Source organism: Schistocerca nitens, chromosome 8, assembly GCF_023898315.1.
Source record: "Schistocerca nitens isolate TAMUIC-IGC-003100 chromosome 8, iqSchNite1.1, whole genome shotgun sequence".
NCBI lineage: Eukaryota > Metazoa > Arthropoda > Insecta > Orthoptera > Acrididae > Schistocerca > Schistocerca nitens.
This window is the reverse complement of record NC_064621.1, coordinates 594,572,184-594,597,271: the sequence shown is the minus strand read 5'-3', so window position 1 is coordinate 594,597,271 and position 25,088 is coordinate 594,572,184. Positions and strand designations below refer to the sequence as shown.

Here is a 25,088-nt window from a genome sequence, read left to right as displayed (position 1 = left end):
TGATGTATTTGAGAATTATCTTGAATAGCTAATCAGAGAACTGTGTGATTAAGACAACATTAAAGCCATTACAGCAGTAACTGAATAGGGCTATAGGTAGGAATGTAAAGAAAAGAAAGGAAGATATTTCTGCCTTGCAAGAGCAACAAAACACAGATTTTAAATCACTTCAAAATTAATCTCTTGGACCAAAATTCTGAGCATGAATAGAAAAAAAATAGAGTATTCTACATTATTGCTCAGATATGTGACAAGCAAAATTGTGGTGAAATGTTTTTGATCACAATATAAATTGATATTGTGATCAAAGACTGGAATAAAAAACATATCGTAGTATTGGATTGCTGTTCGTATATGCGACTATGTCGCAACTGGTGAAAAAATTGTGGTGGATGAGAGAGACCTGCAGTGGTTCAGCAGCCACATTAGAAAGCTGCCACAGAAGCAAAGAAAGCTGGAAATTTAAATGTATCCAAAAGTTCACAGACAAAAAACCGAACAAAATCAAAATTAGCATAAGGAGAGCCATATGTGAAGTGTTCAGTGAATTCAAAAGTAAAATTCTGTCTACTGCCTTTGCAGATTGCCTTAAGAAGTTTGGTCTTCTGTTAAATCAGTAAATTGGTTGAAGCCATCAATCCAGACACTCTACATCTACATATACTCCACAAACCACTGTGAAGTGCATGGCAGAGGGGTACATCCCATTGTACCAGTTATTAGGGTTTTTTCCCATTCCATTTACATATGGATTATGGGATGAATGATTGTTTAAATGCCTCCACATGAGCTGTGATTAATCTCTTATTGTTGTCCTGATCCCTATGGGAGAAATATATAGGGGATTATAGTATATTCCTAGTGATAATTTAAAGCCAGTTCTTAAAACTTTGTAAGTAGGCGTTCTTGGGGTAGTTTGTCTATTTTTAAAGTGCTTGCCAGTTCAGTTTCTTCAGCATCCCCATGACACTTTCCCACAGGTAAAACAAACCTGTAGCAGTTTGTGATGTCCTCCTCTGTATACATTCCGTATCCCCTGTTACTCCTATTTTGGCAAAAGTCTCTAAAGCTTGAGTAATATTCTAGGATGGGTCGCATAAGTGGTTTGTAAAGCTGTCTATAGACTGATTGTATTTCCCCAGTATTCTAGTAATAAATCAGTCTGCCACCACCTTTGCCCATGACTGAGCCTACATGATCATTTCATTTGATATCCCTAGAAACTATTAGATCCAGCTATTTGTAAGAATTGACCAGCTCCCTTCATGAGTCACTAATATTATACTTGTAGGAAACTGTTTTCTGTTTGTGAAATGCATTTTCTAAATGTTTAAAGCAAGTTGCCAGTCTGTGCACTGCTTTGAAATCTTGTCAAGATTTGGGTGAATATTTATGCAGCTTATTTTAGGCAGACTCTGTGACCATAATGGTCAAAATGGAGACTTACAGAGAAAAGATAAGGCCAAAATAGTAAATGCCTTTCTCTGAGTTTGTTTCACTCAGGGAGATCATACTACAATTCTTTCTTTAAATCATCATACAAATGTCAAAATGACAGGTAGCAAAACAAGTAATCATGGGATAGAAAAGCACCTAAAACCACTCAACAGGGTGAAAGCCACTGGACCTGATGGGACACCATTATAGTTCTGAGTAGAGTATGTGAAAGAACTTGTTTCTATTTTAGGAGAAGTGTACCATAGGTAAGAAGGATGGAATATCAGACTTGTAGTGAGAGAGAGAGAGGTGTGTGTTTTGTTGTGCCTATCTGCGACTCCTGGATTTTCCGTTGTTTGATTATTGTTGATCAGTCTGAGATCCATGCCAGATAGTATTGATGAGGGGTGAACAGAAAAGATCTGCAGAAGAGCAGTGTGCAAATGCATCACGGAGACACTCGGTCAACTCCAGCAGCAGGCACTTCAACAGAAATATTCTGCATAATGCTGAGGTGTGCCTTTAAAACACAAAGAGCATACATTCCTAGAAGAGTCAACTGATACATTGCTTCCTCCTACATGGTTCAACGAGAACAAACTGATTATAAACATACAGAAAACAACCTACATCAACTTCAGACTCTCATCCCAAAAACAAGAAATGCCTGATGTGATTCTAAATAACCAAGAGCTTATGTGTGTGGACTCCGTCAAGTTTCTTGGCATATGGCTTGCAGAAAATCTTAAGTGGGAGACACACACAAATTATATCTCAAAAAAGCTCTCAACTGTGTGTTACATTTTAAGGGTACTCAAAAAATCAGTCACAAAATCTGTTCTCATACATGTGTATTATGCTTACTTCCATTCTACATTACAGTATGGAATCATATTTTGGGGGAACTCACCTGGAGGTAGATATATTTTCAAAATGCAAAAAATGGCAATACGCATAATATGTAATCTAAGACATAATGAATCATGCAGACAACATTTCAAAACAAATGGCATTATGACACTGCCTTCTGCTTACATTTATAATATCGTCTCATTTGTCAAGACATACCTGTTAAACAATGACTGCACACTAAAATTCAATGGAGATATTCATAACTATGCAACAAGGCAGCAATCTGACCTACATATGATTCAGTCCAGAACTACCTGCTACCAAAAAAGTGTTTTAAATGTTGGGATAAAAATGTATAATAATTTACCCAATGAAATCAAAGCAACAAAGAACCCAAGAGCCTTCACACATAAGTTAAAAAAATATCTCTTGGACCATTGCTTTCATGCAGTTGATCATTTTTTTGAAAGGGGTTAAAAATGTAAAAAATATGATAAATGTCCAATTAGGTCTGAAAATTATATACTGTGCATGCCTATGAAATACACTGGACTACTTTACTATTACATTTGTATTGGCTGTTTGTATTTTACCATACAACATTTGCATTTACTGTTTTGTTAAAGATAGCTAACTTCCTCATTGCAAAATGATGTAAAATCAATTTATTAAATATTAGCTGCAAATATGTTCCCTTGACCTATCCAATATCGTATGTAAAATCTTACATCTCTTTGATTTGTATTAACAGTTTTGTTGAAGATAGATAATTTCCTTGCTACAAAATAATGTAAACATCAATTTGTAAAAATTACTGTAAATAGCTCTCTTGACCTATCCAATATCATATGTACAGCTGTACAATACTATGATTGCCTGGATCAATAAAAATACAATACAATACAATACAATACAATGTCTCAAGAAAATACTATGACTGTAAAATCAGAAATTTGAACTCTCACAGAGGCTTACCAAGAATCCTCCTTGTGAGCCATTCATGACTGGAACAGAAAGGATGAAAATGACAGTGTCACACAAAGTACCATCCACCGCATACTGTAAGCTTGCTTGAAAAATATAGAATTAGATTCTACATACATTCTTGTAGCTGACACAGAAATCTCTTCAAGGTTGTGCGAATGTATGTGTAACTTGCACAAATTTTCTTCCAGTCATTTACTTACTATTATTACATCTTGTATTTGAAAGATTTTACATTTTCAGTTCAAATAATTCCTATTATGATCTACCCATTGGCTCCAAACACAAATTTTTACAATGAGCTCAACCTTTGCACTGCTTGCTATGAGCTCTCACTTAGAACTACCAACTCTCATAGAGATTATTTTCACAGCCATGTGCTTCTGCACTGATGGTACCAAAAGAAAGAAAATAAATGCAAAAAATGACTTATTACTAAATTTACTATTGCAATGTACATACCTTGAATATAATCATACTTCTCATTTAAAATAATTTTCTGTTTATTATTTTATAATAACTGTTTCTTGTTTCCTTATTTTGACTATACCTGTAACTGTAATTGCTTACTTACTAATCTGAATTTCAGTGCAATAATATAAAAGCCCTAATTAAAGATTTGATGACACAAAATGGGTTAATCAATGCGTATTGATTAACAATAAACAAAAATAGTAAGGTTTATCACTGTATTTTCCTCACAGATTATTATTTTATTTGTGGAATAGGGCTCTATTTAAATTTCCAAATGAGATAAATTAATTTTAATAAAATATGGTTGAATTACACTGCAGGACCCAAGACTTAGATGTGTCACAATGTTACTGTTATAAACCTTCCATGAATGTTGTCAGAACATCAACACTCTTTAGTAATGTATGCTACCTGTATGTATTATCTCTCAACAGTGTACTACACAATACACTCAATTATGCACAGTATATTTTTCATTAATGACAGTTTGGAACATCCTTTTCTGAGATGTGACTGGAAGTTTTTTATTATCTAAGTCTAGTGAAGTTATTACACAGTAGGTCCAATCAACACTATGTTTGACACACACCTGCTGATATCTATTCTGATTTCCAGACAGCTGATGAATTTGCTCTTATTTCAGGTAAATCAATAAAACAGCTAGTAATTTCAAGACTACAAGAAGGTGGATTTAAGACACTGCAGTTGCCATCATCACAGTACTGTGCCAGTTTGGAAAAAATCATTGTGACAGAAGTAGCCAAACTCTGGGAGGTGGAGGGTCTGTCACACTGCCCACAGGTAATAATCAAAATATTATTGTCATTTCTTGTTATGTGTGCTATTTACAAAAAGCAATAAAACAAATTACTATATATTCTTCTTGTATGTATGATAGATTTACAAAGTTGTGAAAGTTCCATATACTTGAATAGCTGCTTTTAGTTTTTCCTGTGCAGCATTATTGAAATTTGGTTTTCGTTACCCCTAGGTTCTGTTTTACTGTGGGCAAAGAAGGAATATGTTTGATTATCAAAGGATATAAGAGTAACAACCATCCTCAAGTCACTTCTTGTTACAATCACGTGAGAAATTAGATAGTGAAATTGAAATACAGAAGGATAAGTTGTCTCTGGTCCTATGTAAAATCACTCAGTGCCACTAAGGCTTCCATTCAGCTCCTTGATGACCAGTCTGGTGAAGCAGTTGAATATAACAAAACAAAAGAAATAGTTTCAAATTTCATGTTCAAGAAATTGTTCACACAGGAGAATCGTACAAACATACCATCATTTGACCATTGGACAGACTCCTGTATGGATGACATAGTAATAAGTGTCCTTGGTCTAGAGAAACAACTGAAAGATTTGAAAGCAAATAAATCACCAGGTCTGGGTGGAATCTCAATATGGCACTGGCCTCGTACTTAGTCTGCATTTATCATGAATGTCTTGCATAGCATAGAGTCCTAGGTTAATGGAAAAAAGTGCATGTGACCATTATATAAGCAAGATAAAAGAATGGACCCACAAAATTACACACCAATATCCCTAACTTCAGTTTGTTGCAGATTCCTTGAATACAATATATTCTCAATTTGAATATATTAAGTTTCTCAGTCTAAAGAAAGTTTATGGCCACAAATCAGCATTGTTTTAGAAAGCATCACTCATGAGAAATAGATTTGCCCTTTTCTCACGTGATACACTGTGAACTGTGGATGAAGGGCAACAGATTCCATACTTCTAGATTTCTGAAAGTAATTTGACATGGTGCCCCAATGCATGCTGTTAAAGAAGGTATGATCATATGGAATAAGTACACAGATATGTGTATGGCTTGGAGACTTCTTAAGTACCTGGTATGTTGTCCTCGACAGCGAGAGTTCATCAGAGACAAGGGTATCAGCAAGAGTGTCTCAGGGAAGTATGAGAGGACCACTCTTGTTTTCTATATGCATACATGATTTTGTACACAGGGTGGGCAGCAATGTGCAGTTGTTTCCTGATGGTGCTCTGGTGTATGGTAAGGTGTTGGAGTCGGATGACTGTAGGAAGATACAAAATGGCTTAGACAAAATTTCTAGTTGGTGTGATGACCAGCAACAAGCTTTAAATGTGGAAAAATATAAGTTAATGCAGAGTAGTAGTAGTAGTAGTAGTAGTAGTAGTAAGAACAAACCTCTAATGTTCAGATACATTATTACTAGTGTCCTGCATGACACAGTCAAGTGGTTTAAATATGTGCGCGCAAGGTTGCAAAGTGAAAAGAAATGCAACAAGCATGTGAGAACTGTGGTAAAGAAGGTGAATGGTCAAGTTCAGTTTATTGGGAGAATTTTAGGAAAGAGTGGTACATCTGTAAAAGAAACTGCATAGGACACTGGTGTGACCTATTCTTGAATATTGCTAGAGCGCTTGGGATCCATACTAGGTCATATTGAAAGAAGGCATCAGAGCAATTCAGAGGCAGGCTGCTTGATTTGCTACCATCATGTTTGAACAACATGTAAGTGTTCTGGAGATGCTTCGGTAACTCAAATGGGAATCCTTGGAGAGAAGGCAACATTCTTTTTGAGGGACACTATTGAGAAAATTTAGAGGACTGGCATTTGAAGCTGACTGCAGAACAATTCTACTGCCTTTAACATACATTGTGAGTAAGGACGACGAAGATATGATAAAAGAAATTAGGACTCATATGGAGGCATATAGATAGTTGTTTTTTTTCCCTTGCTCTATTTGTGAGTGGAGCAGGAAAGGGAATGAGTAGTAGTGGTAAAGGTACCCTCCACCATGCACCGTGTAGACGTAGATTAGTTAACGAGAGCTTCTAATAAAAGACATAAATAATAAAGTGACTGCTTCTTAGTAGATATCAGTTGTCTGGATTCCCCTGAGACCTAGAACAGCTGTAGAGGAACCTTCACTTGGGGAAGTCTGGTAGTAATTGCAGAAAGGTGAAAAAACTATTATTTTTCTCATACTACAAAATCCTATTATTGGGATTTACAGAGAATGTTGAATACCATTATGAATAAAGAAGCAATATCATATTATGAGCTGCTGGAAACAACTCATTATATCATATAGATGGTAAAATGGAGGGGCAAACATTTCTGTATTCCCTACTTAGGTGTACGATACAGCACAAACCTGAATGCTGATAAAATTTCAGAGGTTGTTTGGGGATATTTTCTAGGCATTTTAGTATAAGGGACACATGGTCTCCAGTATCTTATCATGGAGTAACTTCATTCATTCATTCATGTCGTTTTTGCCCTTATGGACAGTGTTTGAACTCAAATATCTCATGACGACACAATTTGCACTTCTTTCCTTTCTTCCTTTTCTTGTCCCAAAATCTCTTCATCTTTTGCATATGCCCTTGTTTCCTTTGTTATGTCCATAATGCTCCCATCTTCCTCTCCTCATTTACCATAAATTTTGCATTCCTAATTTCGTTCCTGAATTCCTTTCTGATCATTTGTTTGTTGATTCCCAGCTGCCTTATGTCTTCCTCTATTTCATGATACCAATTTGTCTCAAGGCTTGAATGTTTTATTACATCAAAGATTCTCTTTGTAAGTCTGGTGTTGTCCATTCTCTGTATGCATCAATAGAAATTTATTCTGCATTTTCTGATCATGTCTGTGTGTCTGTCAGTGTGTTGGTCTTTTCGTCCATATGCATTTTTGTGTATTGGTCCAAATATTATCCTGAGAATTTTGCATTCTATTTTTTTCTGTCTCTATAATGCCTGATGCTCCAGTTGTGGTCGTTTCTGTCACATATAGTGCTTCCGGTAATACAACTGTTTTGTAATGTCTAATTTTGGCCTGTCTTGATATGCTTTTCTTATTATAATGTGACCATGTGAGTTTATATGCTTTCTGGAGTCTTTCGGTTTGTTCTATGTTGGATGCCTTGTTTGATCCTCCTATTTGTATGTATTCCCCTAAACACTTAAATTTTTTGACTCTTTTTACGGATCCATACATTGTTTGCATGATGTGTACATTGTTGGTTTGTCGTTCCCTGTATTGAGTCTTCTCATATGATATCTGTAGACCTGTTTTGGCAGCTATTTCATGATGTTCCAGTGCTTCCTTTGCCTCCTGTGTATTATTACTAAGTATGGCTATGTCATCTGCAAATGCCAGACATTTTATGATTGTTCTTATTTCACATGTTCTTCCTAGCTGTATTCCTTTAACTTGTTCTTCCCATTGTTTGACAATTTGTCTAAGACTATGTTAAACAGGATTGGTGAAAGCCCCTCTCCTTGTCAGACACCTATTTGTATCTGGAAGGGTTCCGAAATTTCTCCCAGGAACTTAATCTTCGAGGTGGTGTCTGTGAGTGTCTGTTGTATAATTGCCCTGGTTTTTCTGTTGATGCCATATTTTTCCAGTATGTCAAAGAGCGTTTGTCGGACTATGGAGCCGTATCCTTTTTTAAAGTCAACATAGGTAATGGAGTAATAATGACTTAATTGTTTGTTCCCCCAGTTATCTTTGTTACTATGAAAACACCTTCATATTGTTGAGTCATCAGAATGTACAACACTGATTTCCTGTACAGACAGAAGTAATGTGATATGGTTGCTTTGCTGCCTGAAAATTTCAGCATATCATTATTGTGCCACTCTTCAGTTCCATTCAGTGAGCACATACACATGAGATGCATACTGGCCAACTCTTAATCATTAAACCTATCAACACAATGCATACCATTAGTTTATTGGAAAAATATTTTTGGTGCAGTATGGATGCAAAGATAAATGGGAGGGGGGGGGGGGGGGGGGGAAGGAGGGGAGAGGAGAGAGGAATCAAACTGAAAAACAATTAATCTGTGATGAATCACTGAAGGCCAGGGGTCCCGTTCACCAAAATACTCAGAATATGTCCCTGAGCGAATGAAGTGCCAATGTTGTCTGACCCAGTCAGCATAATTACCAATTTTACCCACATTCATCGACTGTTTTTGTGACCAGACAACAGTATGTGAGCCCAATCAAGAATGAATTAGAATGGGAGAATGGTCAACACTACACAATGACATGTGATGTGATCCAGTGAGAGTTGGATAGAATACTTCCTATTGTTAAATACAGAATTCCTTGGGAAAGTAGGCAACCTCATGGTGATGATGTTGGATATACTTATATGGTATTTCGTTGGTACCATGTCAAGGAAAGGTTGTGTGTATGTATTAGGTGATGAAATTTGTCATGCTTTGTTTAATATTTTTAACACAGATGAATATTTCCAAGATGACAGAGACAAAAGCATCCTTTTTTTTATAAAAAAGACCTTGAGCTACCATTTAATTTTTTATTTTATTTTATTTTTTTTATTTCTTGTGCGATTGTACAATTTCAGCCTTAGGCCATTTTCAAGTATCTAAAATGGAAGTTTCATACAGTGGATACATTAGTGACACTTGTTTTTTTGATATAGGAACAAATCATATCTGTACACATACTAGGTGCATTGACTTACTTTACAGATGATTTTTTGGTAACAGATTGTCATATATGTAGTTGCTCCTATGACATCATATCATGCTCATAAATTAGTTCGAGGTGTTCACACTATTTTAGGAGCACTTTACTTTTGAGCAGTTGTTGCAAAACTCTTATATATAATGTACTTAACACTAGGAAGATTATAATTACTTTACAGAATTTTGCTACTTAACCTGCATATGCTTTTGTTCTCAGTTATATTTAGTTATTGTTCATCATTTGTATAAATATGACTGTATGTAATTTCTTTAAAACAACTTGTAAATATTTGTTCTGTTATGGTAGGAGCACATCATTTTTGAATAGCTGGTACAAAGATCTTAGATATAACATTTATCACAGTATTCTAGTGAGATAGTACTGAGAACCACGAGAGTCTAGCAAAAATTGCTTTATGGTTGCTTGATGTTTCGCATTAGTAATATTTATTAATGAGTGTAGCGATAATTGTACATTCTATGCTTCTGTAATGCTTCGCCCTAGAACTGGTAGAAAATTGTCTAGGAATTTCCCATTTTGCAGGTTGTTTTGCTCATTTAAAACTGTCTGACTGATTTTTTAGATGTATGTAGATTTCAATTTCTTCCTTTATGTCCATGACTTTTCCTTCCTGTAGCTTATGTAATATTTGAAGTGATCCATCTATAATAGGTATTTTATGGTTGGTGTCTTTTAAGTGTGCAGTCCATGTGGATGGACTGTCATGTGTTCTTTAAATCGTGTACCAAACTTTCTTCCTGTTTGTCCAATATAAAATTTTGGGCATTCTTCACAGCTAATTTTGTAGATTCCTAATTGTGAAAACAGCTCTGATTTACATAGTATGTTTCACAACAATTGGTTTAGACTGTTACTGCTTCTGTAAATGATGTATAGTTTTGTATCCTTGAATCATCGAGTAATTTTGTCAGAGATAATTCCTAGACATGGCCGTACAAGGACTTTATTTTTTCTGTGGTTCGTTTTTGTCTCTAGTTAGTTATTTTATCTATTCAAAAATGATGTGCTCCTACAATAACAGAACAAATATTTAAAAGTTATTTTAAAGAAATTCCATACAATCATATTTATACCAATGATGAACAATAATTAAATATAACTGAGGACAAAAGCATATGCAGGTTAAGTAGCAAAATTCCATAAAATAATTATAATCTTCCTAGTGTTAAGTACATTTTATATGAGCTTTGCAACAACTGTTTGTAAGTAATGTGCTCCTACAGTAGTGTGAACTCCTTGAACTAACTTATGAGCATGATATGATGTCATAGTAGCAACAACATATGACATAATCTGTTACCAAAAAATCATCCGTAAAGTAAGTTATAATGCATCTAGTATATGTACAGATATTACTTGTTCCAATATCAAAAACACAAGTGTCACTAAAGTATCCAGTGTATGAAACTTCAGTTTTAGATACTTGAAAATAGCCTAAGGCTGAAATTGTACACTCATACAGGAAATAAAAAAAGGCAGCTGAAGGCTTCAAGAAATCATTCAAAAAATTCATTGCAGTTACGGACCCTATCTCATTGAAAATTACAAAAGCATCTATTTAGCTTTGTCCAGGTGCATTCATCTGATAACATTTGTTGACAGCTTTAGACCAGAGAATGTGGTGCAAATTTGGTTATTTGCTAATGGAGACCTGTCCTCCATCACACATAAGTGACAAAATGCACTCTATGAAAGAGTCATCAATTTTTGCATCCATTATCACAAATAAAATATGTGACACTAGGTAAACTAATTGAACATGATTTTAATCATATCTGGTACAGTATTTTACTGTCCGATTGTGATCTGTAATTACCTGTTATTCACAAGTTTGCATTACCATGGGACCCCAAAAAGTTTTTATAGTAATTTCATACATAAGTTGCTTGTGCTGTGTGTCCAGCAATATTTCTTATCAACAATATTCTCCTGTTTCATCAGATAGTGTCCTTTGAAACTGTTGTGATTTTCCTGGTTTCTGTTATTTAGCGGCCTACTAACTTATCATAGTTTACTACTACGTCAGGTACCTTAATGTTGCTCAGACATAGTTAATTCACTATTGTGTTCGGTAATTAGTTTTGCTGCCAGTCTGTAATATTTCTGAAAACAAAAATGTATTATTAAAAGCTTTTTATCTTTCAAATGGCACAAATAATATGAGAATTGCATAAGTAGTATGCTGTGCTGCATAGCAACCTTGGTGAAGCTGTTCTTTCATTGGCTTGCTCTGACCAACATGTGGACAACAAAGATCAGTGTTTGTGTAGTGTTGTGTTGTTATGGATCACAATGGGATGAGCAGCTCATAACCTGTTACCAATTCTCATCAGTAACTTTCCACCGAGGAAAGCAGCACCATTTGAATTCTTGGGCTTCACCTGCAGCTAGATTGGTGTCTCAGTTTCTGTCATGTTTATGCTACTGTAAAGTTTTCATTTTGTTTATGCTGCTGTCAGTAAAAGATGTTATTTTCAAAGAAAGTTGTTTTAAGTAAACCCACATATTATCTTAATTAACATAAACCAATGTGTATAAGTAATTATAGTATCCCCCCCCCCCCATTTTATGTGAATAAATTTGACAGACTACGCATGTGTACTTCTGTTCTAATGTGTCTACAAATGTCTTTCCAGATTAGGCAGGTTATAGTAAAATCATGCGCTCTGAAGCAGCTACCATCAGTGACTGGTCTTGCAAAGCTGAAAGATGTTGTCCTCCGTAACAATGAAATCAGTGAAATTCCAGCTGATGCCTTTGCCACCAACCCCAGTCTTGAAGAGGTGAATATTCTGGTTTATAGCATTATACACATATCTTTACATCTAATTATACATTATTTTTAAAGCTGTATTAAAGCAGTGTATTTCTATAACTATATACACTGAAAATGCATGTGGACTAATAAAACAGAAGCAGTGAACTTGAAATTTCTGAAACAAAAATATCGGAAAAATTGGGGAGCAATAAAGTGTCTCATGTATGTCCTCCAGCAAACACACATCAGTTCAGTACTGCTTTGAAGAAAACTAGAACATGTAATTGATACTGACAAGTAGCAAGTGTATTCAGAAATATCCCATTTGTCATAATAGATTGATACAATTAAAAGTAATGAATACAATGCTTATATATCATCAGTGTACTCAATCCATGCTTCAACATTATTTGTTGCTTAATGTTGTACACATTATATAATTTACAGCTACTACGATGCATACATGTGCACTCTTGCCTGTGCCCCTCTGTATGCACTTGATAACAACACTGTGCATGCTGATGCATCATGTGTTGCTCTGCTTTGGATGCGATAGAGCAGGATGTGCATCATGAGATGTGCTTGCCCAAGCCAGCGGGCATGTGAGGGCACCTGATTTTATTGCACTTACTGTTGTTTGCTTACTCACCATCACTTATCACTTAAAAACTACTCCTAGGAGGTGTAACAGCTAGTACATAATAGATTACTTTGATTAATGGTCAAAAGTTTTACACTTGTATAAATAATGCCAAATGTTCAAGGAAGGTCTTGATGGCAGAATTTGTAAAACAGTAGCGAATTAGTGACAACAGATGTAATGTAGCTGCTTTATAATTTATTAAATTCTGTGTAATAAAAGTTAAAAATATGGATTTTCTTTGTAAGAGACAAAGAAACTGAAAAGTGAAACAAATCAAAACTTGCATAAAATGCTATAAAGACATGCTGTCATTTTATCTGGTAGAAAAGTGATTGCAAAAGGAAAAATAGTATACACTGAATTTATTTTGAGTAAATTACCTCCAGACGAGTCTGAATGTGCAAGAGAAAGTCAACAAAAAAATTCTCCCAAGCAGTTCAAAAGGTGTGAAATATTGTTTTATTTCAGTTTTGGCTTTTTATTCACATTCTTAAGAAAATAATTATAAAAAAGTGAACTGCAAGGGAAAGAATACAGTGTTGACCTATAACATATATGTACTGCTGAAAAGCTGAAGTGTGTAAAGTCAATGTGCAGCACAAAACCAAAAAGTTGCACAAAATAAAAAATATTATTATTTTTATTTTTTAATCTTTTTATGCCTAGGTTTCAGAATGTCTTCCAGTTTCTCCTAATTCATCACATTTCCTTCATGCTGTTCCTCTTTCACTTTATTACAGTGTTTAAATTGCTAGGAGTAAACTTTGTGAGCAGCTTGCAATGATGATACTGTTACCTGCTCAAGGGTCTGTCTGATACCATTAGATTTCCTTGATTTTATTTGATTGAATAATTATATAACCAATTCATAAAGAAGCATGCTTTAAAAATGTCTTACTTAAATATGTGTATATATGTTTTATAGGTGAATCTTTCAGACAATAAAATTTCAGAAGTTCCAGAAACAATATTTGCAAATAATCCCAAGCTAGACGAAGTGGACTTATCATACAACAAGATTACCACCTTGCCATCTGGTCTATTTTCTCACAATCCCAAACTGGAAGAACTCGAACTTACCCATAATGGCCTTACTTCATTGCCATCAGACATTTTCAAGTAAGTCTATAAGTGTATTAAGGTGAAACAACATTAAGAATTTTTCAAGACAACCCTATACTGGGGCTTTTGTGGAAGAAAAGTATTCACCTTAAACAAGCATAGGTTTCCAATAATGCCATACACACACACACACACACACACACACACACACACACACACACACACACATTTGTAATAACATGTTACTATGGCAAGAACATAAATAATGTGAATAGAAAGTTTTCATATCCTGTGGCTTTTGTGATGTGCTTCTTCTTCTAATAGATGCTGTCTCATTTAAAGCATATTCATGATGTCTGAATGTGGAAGTAAAATTTGGAAGAAGTCTCAACTGACAATTTTAATTGATAGTCCATACACCCATTTAATCATGTTTAGTATTTCCGACAGCTCATATTAACTTAAGGAATTAACTTAAATGTATGTTCAAAATGTGTACTCCATAAATTATTTTAATTCATTTTTCTTGTAAGGACAGTGTGGTTTTTACATTTGTCTTTGGAATAAGACAAAATTTCAAAGTTAAACCATGTGTTGCCACTCTGTAAACCCTTAAGTCAGGGATCCAAATTGGACATTGCAATAGTTAAGATGATTCTTGGTGCTACACATGTTTGGGAACAACACAGTAAAATTGTTTTGTAGGGGCACATTTTTCATTCAAAGCATTTTTTAACAACTAGAACTTAATTTCAAAGTGTTTATGATGAATATGATAAGAATTTTTTGGACTTCATGTTCCTTAAGACTTTCCAGTGGAAGAGATTGGTACTAAATTCTAAACTTTGAAATTGTGGTCTTCTTACCTGAATTATTAAGAAAAGAGAAATTAGTGGAGAAACAAGAAAGAAGCCACTGAAGATACCTGTGTTACTAATGCTACAAAAGTGCTGAAGCAGGGATCTCTCTTGAGGGAGAAAAAAGAGTAGAGTAGCTGATTTTCTGGATACATTTCCAAATAATAAAACATCTCCATTTGTGACGGAAATGTAAAAATCTGCTTTCCATGAAATTAGGACCTTAAGTATTGTTTTTATAAAACTGTTGACCTCAATAGTTCACAAAAATAGCTAACTGTTCTATAATTTAAATGTTCATTTTTTGGCTGACGTAAAATCTTTTGACACTATGAACTCCAAGCCACTGATTCAACAGATACCATGTGAAAAACATGAGAGAGAAAAAAGTGAAATAGGTAAAAATAGAAGTGACAATCCATGCTAAAAATTTATTTTTCTCTTTTGTTTTTCCACCATAGAGAGGAATCATCTGGTTCTAAATAATGATTTATCTATTTTTATTAGTATTGTTGCTTCATGCCTTTATAAGATTTGATGACTGAAGTTACTTAAAGCTGTCCCAGGTAGTATGTTTTTATTTTTTACCTTCTTTGTGACACTATATTTATCAAAATAAATTTTAGGATAATTCAAGCAGACTTTCATTCTTAAACTCTTGTTTATTCTTGTTCTTTCTGCCTAGAGCACAATTAGTCCATTGTTTTACTGTCTTTGTGGTACACAGCAAAACTCTGAATCATTTCAGCACATGATAGGCAGAATTCCTCATCAGTTTATTGTTAGGGAGGCTATGACAAACAAATCGTGTACTAATCTTACCATTTTTCTCCTCATTAGAAACAATCGCAAGCTGGAGAAAATTGACATTAGCAGCAATAAGCTGAAATCTCTGCCTGAAAGAGTGTTTGATGGACTGGTTGAGCTGGAAGACCTGTACATATCAGGAAATGAACTAGAATCTTTGCCTCCACATCTGCTAGATCCTCTTGTTAAACTTGAAGATCTCCTGCTACAGGTGAGCCTGTTTTTTAACTTCTTTATTGATTTTACTAAGAGCACAACTGACCATTGTATACTCATGTTATAACTTGTATCAAATGACAACTTAATACATGAGAGCAAATATGGGACATTATACAACAAAACAAGAATTTATATTGTGGCATACACTAATGGCACATTCATATTTGTATGTATATAGACTGAAGTGATGAGTGAAAATTTGTACCAAGGCCAAGAACTAAACACGGGTCTCCTACTTACTATGCAGGTGCATTAGCCACAAACGCACCTTGGCACAGTGGTTCACGCAATTGCACGGATTACCTTTGCATGCCTCCCTCCTCAATCCAAATTCCCACTGCCACCCCAGCCTACTTTACGTGTCCCCTTAAACATGAACAGAATTGCCGAGGCTCTCCATGTACTGGAATAGCACCTCAGCATCATACAAATGAAATGATACAATTTCAGAGACTTCACTGGTCTCGTACAGATAAGGTTTTACCTATATAGACTGAAGCAGTGAGTGAGAATGTGGAAATCCTCAGCAATTCTGTTTGTGTGTGAGGGGGAATTTAAAGTACATTGGGGCAGCAGTGAGAATTTGGACTGAGGAGGGAGGCGCCCCAGTGTAATTCATGCAGTTGTGCAAACTGTAGGGCCAAGGTGCCTTAGTGGCTAGCACACCTGCCTAATAAGTACGAGACCTGGGTTTGATTCCTGTCCTTAGTACAAATTATCATTCACTGTTCGAGTCTATATGCATATAATATCTGTATGTAACCAGTAAAGTCTCTCCAGCACTCTTAGACTGTTTGCAGGTGATGCTGTTATTTAACGTCTTACAAAGTTCTCAGATGATAAAAGCCAATTGCAAAATGATTTAGACAATATATCTGTATGGTTCAGAAAAAGAGAAGTGAACAAAAGTTTGTGACTTATTGGCAGAACACAGAAAAGAGACTCTACACTATTCTTGTCTGTCCTCTTCTGGAGTATTGTTACACAGTGAGGGATTTGCATCAGATAAAACTGACAGAGGACATTGAAAAAGTTCAAAGAAGGGCAGCTCACTTTGTATTATCAAGAAATAGGGAAAAAGAGTGCCACTGATATGATACACGAACTGAAACAGCCAAAAATTAAAACAAAATCATTTTCAATCACCAGCTTTCTCCTCTGAATGCAAAAATTTCTTGTTAGTGCCCAGCTGCATAGGAAGCCATGATCATCACAATACAAGAGAAATCAGAGCTCACACAGTGCTCATTTATCCTGCACACTGTTTGACAGCAGAGCTACACAGAAATAGCATGAAGGGAATTTTGGGGCACACTGTCAGGCACTTCATTGTGAAAAGATTGCAATTATGACCTGTTGGTTACTTGGAAATAACTAAACTAAACAATTTTTTATGCCCCTTCTAAGTCCATTCTGAAATGAAGAACAGGCTCAGTTTCTAATGGTATTCTCAATGACCATTAAATCATTATCAATGGTGATTCTTGATTCCTTTTTATCAGTATTTGTGATCTTATTCATTAAATGTTGCTTTTGTGAAACAAAATATTTATTTTTCAGGACAATTTACTGACAGAGCTTCCACCTACACTACTCAGCAGCCTGACTCATCTTGAAAAACTGAATGTATCCAACAATAAACTGGAAAGGTTGCCTGAAGGACTGTGTGCTTCCAACAGAAGGCTGGAGAAATTAGATGTTAGTGGCAACTATTTAACTGAAATTCCTAGCGATCTCTTGAGGTGAGTTTATAGCATGCTTGAATGAGCTAAAAAGAATAAGAACAGTTCTTGTCTTTCATGTTTAGATTTTTCATGTCAGATTAACCTTAATTTTGCTATATGTAAAAAGTTCAATCTAACTGTGTCAGCTCATAGAGGACTATGTAGCAGCTGTTTGCTGCCTCAGAAACGCTAAATGGTGTAGGCTAATTGCTTTATGTCATTGTATAAATTTCCTCCTTTCCTGTTCTTGATGAATGACAAATTTGTTGAGTCACATTTCCTTCACATAGGCATACTGTTAAAGTTGTGTTGGTAGAGCTGCTCATCTGTAATTTATGCTCTAGCACTTTTGATTCCCCTTGCCCCTCTGATCATTAATATTTCTTCATTTATAACATGATATCTTAAAGAGTTGATAAAATGACAAGTATAACTGAGAATTTAGAGGAATAAAGATCTTTGCTCTCAAGAGCCAAAAGAACCATTCATCTAAGAATTAGGAATTATTCTGTCATCTGTTGCATGATTAGAACATATCGTGTCTCTAGGGTGCAATTAGATGCTTCCCCTTAAACCTGTTGGTGGTTGTCAGGGAGAAATTTTTGAACGTTCCTCATAAGTGGGTTATTGGGCACTGGACCTGGAGGGATTGTATTTCAGCTGATCTGACAGAAAAAATTAACAGGAGTTAAAATTTTTAGACTAATAACTAAGCATTATGGTGTTAGAAATATTTGTACTCTCAGTAGTTTAGAAACATACCAGAAGTTCATTTTTATGCCTTTCAATGTTTTGTGAACAAAAATGGGCAAAAAATTCAATGAGAAGTCATTATTTTACCATCCTAAACTTTCAGTACTATTATAGTTGGTCTTGGTTCCCATATGATTATTGCATTTATCAGCAGATAATCTTCATTGAGATTTCTGGATACCCCACTGTGGTTAATCTCAATTTTGAATTCATAATTCTGTGTATGTATTTGTAATGGGTGAATTACTGATAATGTGGTTATGATGACACAGACAGATTTTCAGGATTCAATCCTCTGTCAGTCCCAAGACTTTCTTTAAATAGTTATCTTTCCTTCCTTTTACCTCTGGCAATTCTGAATCCACATTAAAACTGTAGACCTTCTTGGAAAAAGGTTTGATCTGTCAGTTCATATGTCAGAGTAAGGCAAAGAAATAGCTCCAATAGGGCCATGCCTAATAAAGCTCTCTGCTGTTCAAATCATGCTGAGGACTGCTTTGCTTTTGTTAAGCAGCTTTGAGAACTGAGCTGTAGTGTGACATTCATGACTAGCTAACTAAAATATTTCAGTATTTTCACTATCAGTATTTTAACTTTTTGTATTTCTAAAATTGTTTATGAATATTAGTGGATCAAACATTATGAAGTTCTAGGCAGTGAAATTAATTTTACAAATCTTCATGTTAATGAAACCTAAGGGCAAAATTGAAATGAACTCTCAAATGTTTAAATATAATTAAAACAGTTGTTTTTGATGGGTTGTAACATTGCTATCTTACTGTGGTATTCACCTTGCAAGTTTTTAGTGTCTCTGGACTTTTTTAGTGTCTCTGGACTTTTTTAGTGTCTCTGGACTTTTTTAGTGTCTCTGGACTTTTTTAGTGTCTCTGGACTGGTAGATTCAGGATCATCTTAAATAATATTTTATAGTAAGCTGGGAAACAGAATTTAGCTCCTGATGGCCAAAGTGGTCACTGAATGTTGAACTTCCTACTCTAAAAGCACCAAATACACTTCAAAATGAGTTTCTTAATTAAATTTATGGTTTAGCACAGTCAGTTTACAAAAAATAAGCAAATTACACCCATGTCAAATTTGTTTTCAGTTCTGCATCCCGCTTGGAAAAATTGGCACTCTGTCATAACAAGCTGACAACTCTGCCATCAGGACTACTCAGTTCTGCAACACGACTGAAATATCTCTGGGCTGAGTCCAACAAAATCTCATCACTGCCTGCAGGTTTTTTCAGGTGAGTATCCATTGAAAGAGGAAGGTAAAAAATAATGTGGACTTCTCCTGTAGTTATGAGTAACATATCATTTGATCCACAATGGGGAAAAAATTGTTCTTAACTCATGTCAGTAGACTGAAAATGGAAAGACAAGTTAGATAAAATAGGCAGCAACATAGAAAAGGAGAAAATAGCAGAATTAGGTGAGAAAATACATGGGAAAAATTATCAGTGTAGGAGAAAATAGATTGCTGCTTACCAGCTTGTATAAAGAAGAGGAATCAAAATAGCATGCAACAGACATAAAGCATTGGCTATTGTGCTGTTGTGTTATCATTATGTAAAAAGCTGACTAAGGATTGCTTTTTGGTTGGTATACAATGTGAGTCATTTCATACATGGCTCTTTATTTAACTGGAGCTGACCAGGTATAGGTCTGACTTAGGTAAGTGTTGTAAGTCTTGTTCTTCAACAACCAGATTTTATTAAGCATAAGTTATTTACAATTAAATCACAGAAGGTAATAGTTCCTGATTTTCTGGAAATATACAAAATGACTTTTTGAGGTGGACACCTCTTTCCAGTATATTACTCTGAAAGTTTCTTGAATAATTCACATCAGTGCTGGAGAACACCGTATAAAGTGTCAACTGGGAAGCACTCTGTGCATCCATATTCCATCAGTTTGCCCACTGAAAACAAAAATGTTGGTTGAACTTTAAGTGAAGACAGTGGTGCACTCAACAGAGGGGTAAGCCTGTGCAGTAACCAAATATTGATAGGTAACAGCCCAGGAGAAAAGCAAGTAGTGTATGGTTATAATCAATACACACACCAGAGCCCTTGCTGTAAATATTGACTCGTGTGTAACAAGTGAGGCTGCCGTGGTCCGTGGCAGGCTTAAATCTTCACAGGTGTTTTGCAAGATGACCTGTTACCTGAAGGTATATCCTTTTGTGCCATGCCTATTGACTTCATAGGACAAATGCATAATTATGATTTATCCATCAACAAATTAATGTAGTACTATGGTTAGCTATTTATAAACCATGCCACAAATTTTGTTTTATTCCCTGAAATATTGCAAGTGGAAATACATTTCCGTCTGCTTCTCACTTACAATGAAGATATGATCTGAATGCATATTTCACAAAAATTTTCCCATTTGGGACTGGTGCTGTAAGAAAGAAATAAAAAAGAGGCCATAAACAGTGATCAAATGAAATATAACACAAGGCTGACAATTACATCTATTAAGTATAGGAATATTTTTTTCAGGTGGATAATAGCACAGACCACTGCCAGCAATACTGGAAAGGCAAGAGACACTTTCCATGCTTGCTAATCCACTCCTTGTGGGCATTCTTCTGAACTGCCCACAGCCAACAGATTCTGTCACATCTGTATAATGAAATGTTTGTCAGTTCCATGTCCTCCATGTGACAATAGACATTCTGAATATGAAGCCATCGAGAATCGTGATTTGAGAGTTCTATGTAGGGTCCTTTGCTTCTAATATACATTATTAATCTTCCACTTCCACTGTTAAAGACACAAATTGTTTTTATTTTCGAAATGATATAAAAGAACATAAGAAAAAAATGACAGTCCTCATGATGGCAGAACATGAATAGAACTATTCAAAAACATCAAAAAGATCGTGCAAGGAAAGCAGGTTTTCGTTAATGTTTTATAATAATCAACAAATTCATTTCAGTACTTCTAACAAAACACCATAAATTGTAAATAAATGTAATATAGTGTTCACAGAAACATGTATTTGCAGGACTTTTTGCAAAACTATATAAGCAATGATATTATAGCACAGTCATTTGGAAACAGGGGTTTCACATACCACTGTCAGCAATTTCAGCTAACAGCTGCAGTCTTTCCTGTTAATATAACATTATTTTCTTTTTGCTAAAAGTAAAAATGTTTTTTGGTTTAATTGTGTAATTACTCTCATTACAGGAACACAGCCAAGTTGGAAACACTTGATCTGTCAGAAAACCACCTGACAGATCTTCCTGAAGGCATCCTGTCCCCGCTAACTAAACTGCGGTCTCTGCTGCTTGCAAACAATGAGCTCACAAGCTTGAAACCTGTGTGGTGGCAAGGGAACTCATTGAGAAAACTGTCCTACCTTGATGTTTCTGGCAATGAGATACACACACTGCCAGAAGATTATGAACTGGAGAAAGTGTTGGTAGACCTTGATAAACTTGGGCTAAACAACAACCCATGGAAGTAAGTTGGAATGACTCATATAAAATACCTGCAAATTCAGTGTAACATTGAAGGGTCAAATAATTATTATCATTAACAAAGTTTCATGGAATGAAAATTGCATCCTGCACTATTTTAATAATACCATGTGCTTGGCCATGTCAAGGACTGCAAACAGGGATAAAGGTGGTCTTTGTTTACAATGTCTTAACAGCTCATTATCATACAATGTGTTTTGAGGCTTAATAACTCACTATAGGGTACATATCTACAAGAGTCAGTTTTATAAAACAAAATGTTTTCTGTGTAAGAACAAAAGCAATTAAGTTTTGACAAAATAATGTAATTGGACAGCTAAAAAATCTTCTTACCAAGCAGTGGCAGCACACACATAAGATGGTTGTAATTAGGCAAGTTTTCAGAGCAAGTGGCTCCTCCTTCATACAGAAGGGTTGGAGGGGAAGGAAGAGAGATGAAGGAAAAAGACTATAGAGTTCTAGGAAAAGGGGTAGGTTTTTGGAAAGTCATGCAGAACCGTTGGTCAGGGGAGACTTACTGCACAGGATAAGGAAAGACTGATTGATGGGGACTGCATCGGATGAGATTTGAAAATCTGGAAGCTTAAAAGTGGCAGACCAGGTAATATGTGAGTCTGAGATTACTGCTTAAACATCATTCCCGAGTTGATAAGAGTGAAAAGCTAAGTACATTGTATGTAACACAGGCGGGAGGGGGCGGTCAAAAATAGACGGGTAAGACAATGAAAGATGTATAAAACTAAAACAGTGTGAAGAAGAGTAGTTACTGTGAATAAATGCTGAAGTGAAAGAAATTAATGTAAATTAAGGCCAGGTGGGTGGCAAGAACCAAGGACATGATGTAGAGTTCTGCAGAGTTCTGAGAAACTGGTGTCTGGGAGGGGGGGGGGGGGGGGAAGAAAAGAATCAAAATGCCAATTGTGGTGTAACAGACATTGAGGTTACAGACACAAGCAGACAATATGTCTGCGTGTGTCTGTATATGTGTGGATGGATATGTGTGTGTGTGCGAGTGTATACCCGTCCTTTTTTCCCCCTAAGGTAAGTCTTTCCGCTCCCGGGATTGGAATGACTCCTTACCCTCTCCCTTAAAACCCACATCCTTTCGTCTTTCCCTCTCCTTCCCTCTTTCCTGATGAGGCAACAGTTTGTTGCGAAAGCTTGAATTTTGTGTGTATGTTTGTGTTTGTTTGTGTGTCTATCGACCTGCCAGCACTTTCGTTTGGTAAGTCACATCATCTTTGTTTTTAGATATATTTTTCCCACGTGGAATGTTTCCCTCTATTATATTAATACAATTAAATTAAAACGTTTACTGCGATGTTTGTTTACCTGATCTTATGTGCTTATTTCAAATGGGAATGTTTGTTACAAAATCACAATGTCTTTCAGGCAAACACTAAGCCACGCTGTGTAGTAGACATGTCTGGTGAGGTATTAAGCCTTGAAATGCACTTTGTGAAGTTATTACGTTGAACCACAACCAGTTATAGATGATATCTTATGTCCATTCTCGAACCATTTCTTGTACCTGTTCTTGTCTAGATTGTCTTTCATCATATTTTGAAAGGCTGCATCTTTCTGTTTCAAATCACAAATTATTTTTGTTATTGAAATATACATGTGTTGCTCCATGTATTTCATTACACTTCACGATTTCATCCTTTCTTTGATTTTCAGTTTCAGAATTTTTATTCTTTATTTTTTTATAAAATGTCGTGAACACTCTATACACACTTAGCTGGATTGGTCATATGGATGATATACAACATTAATTTTATTGAAACAGTACATCTATAGAGCACTACAAACCCTTTCATAAAACTGAAAGGGAAGTTCCATTATGAGCACGGTAGGAATGTCCCATAGAATTGGTAATGATAAATACTTAAACAAGAAATTGTTTATCTGGAAAACATGGAACACGTGCAGGTATTCAACAACAATCTGGGCACTCAAATGTCATGACTTTCAGTACAGAGTTCCAATTTTTAATTAGGACTCAACCTGCTGAACCTCATTTATATCATTACTTAATAATTGACGACTAGTGGCTGCTCTTCTTTGGAGACAAGTATCATTAGCATGGATTGGTAGTAAGTTTTTTGAATTTGCAGCCTGACCCTAAAATAAAATTGACATAATATTTTGGGTGAACAGCTGAAAAGCCAGAACCATTGCCCCTATGGCACAGAACATGGAAATTCTGTGGGTTGTATAGAGGCAATGGCTCTAATCCCTCAGGAGTTCATCTTTACTTCTTCCATGAATATGATTTTCGGATCTGTGATCCCAAGAAAAGTACTATGAATAAATACTCAGAGTATAGTCTATGGAGTGACAATAGCACTAATTTTTTAGTTTGTTTCAGTGTCTGACAGATTTTCCTCCATTATTTGTCAAGAAAGGTAGAAACAACTCTTTTTTTTTCTGCCATTTTCAGCTAGAATTTCACTAGTGGAAAGATGTTGTTGGTGCAAGCTGGTTAAATCTGTTGTTTACTTTATCCTTCAAATAGATTTTCTTATGAATGTATATTTTCCTTAAGGGAGATAATTTTTGATTTGATTGATTGCTGGCCATTGGCATTAACGTTAGGTTTATCATGGAGTTTCCCCTTGTTCTCATAAGTACTTGCATATCTGTGTGACATAAGCTTGAACTTCCTGAAATGGTGCTGTCATGAACATATCCTGATAAATGCTGATATTTTGCCATGTGACTTGCTCAATGTTGACTTCATACTCAAATACGATCTGACTTCCTTAATGTTGTTATTTTAGGCTATACCATGTTTTTCACCTAGGCCGGGCTGGTGATAATCTGATTATATACATAGTACTTGAAAAATAAATGTAGTGTAACTACTAACAAAATATTGTCAGGTGTATTTTCTGGACCTTGTTGTTTGGTCACTATCCTGCTGAAACTTATTAGAACTGTGTAAATAATGATTGGTTTCTCTCTAGATGCGACTGCAGTCTGAAGCCAGTACTAGACAAGCTGGCTGCTAAAGGACGCCTTCAGCCATCTGTACTTCTGGCACCATCGCTGTGTGCAGAGCCATCAGAGGTGAAGGGAAAGGCACTCACGGACTGGAGAACAATTGCTGACTGTCATTAATTTATTATATACACTCTTTATAACCATGTATGCAAAATACAGGCAATTTTTGTAGTAAAAGAGTTTTATTTATGATACTTCCTTTAACATATATAAGAGGTCTATTCAAAAAATTCCAGAAGTGTTCCTCAGAATTTTTGTACATTTACCTTCTACTTATTGTGTATGGTATCCTTCAAAATACTCTCCTCCATAATTGATACACTGCTCCCAATGCTGTTTCCACATCCAGAAGCAGACTCAGTATACCTCTTGCTGGATTACATAAAGCACCATCTGCAAATTTTGTATCTTGTCTATCATTATAAGTCTGCATCATTTCAATGGGGCTTTTAACTCTGGAGGGGAGGGGAGAGGGGTAGGGTGGTGGG

At 35.5% G+C, this 25,088-nt stretch overlaps 1 protein-coding gene across 1 annotated transcript in view; it reads left to right on the top strand.

Annotated features, from left to right (window-relative positions):
* LOC126198642 (carboxypeptidase N subunit 2-like) overlaps nt 1-24,777 on the top strand; it is a 45,257-nt gene extending 20,480 nt beyond the window's left edge. The window contains exons 3-10 of the mRNA XM_049935106.1: nt 4,391-4,548; nt 11,913-12,059; nt 13,603-13,796; nt 15,437-15,614; nt 17,183-17,364; nt 19,205-19,348; nt 21,302-21,577; nt 24,564-24,777. Coding sequence (XP_049791063.1) covers nt 4,391-4,548; nt 11,913-12,059; nt 13,603-13,796; nt 15,437-15,614; nt 17,183-17,364; nt 19,205-19,348; nt 21,302-21,577; nt 24,564-24,717 — 1,433 coding nt within the window. The 3' untranslated portion in view covers nt 24,718-24,777. The remainder of the gene's footprint in view (nt 1-4,390; nt 4,549-11,912; nt 12,060-13,602; nt 13,797-15,436; nt 15,615-17,182; nt 17,365-19,204; nt 19,349-21,301; nt 21,578-24,563) is intronic.
* The last annotated feature ends 311 nt before the right edge of the window (nt 24,778-25,088 follow it).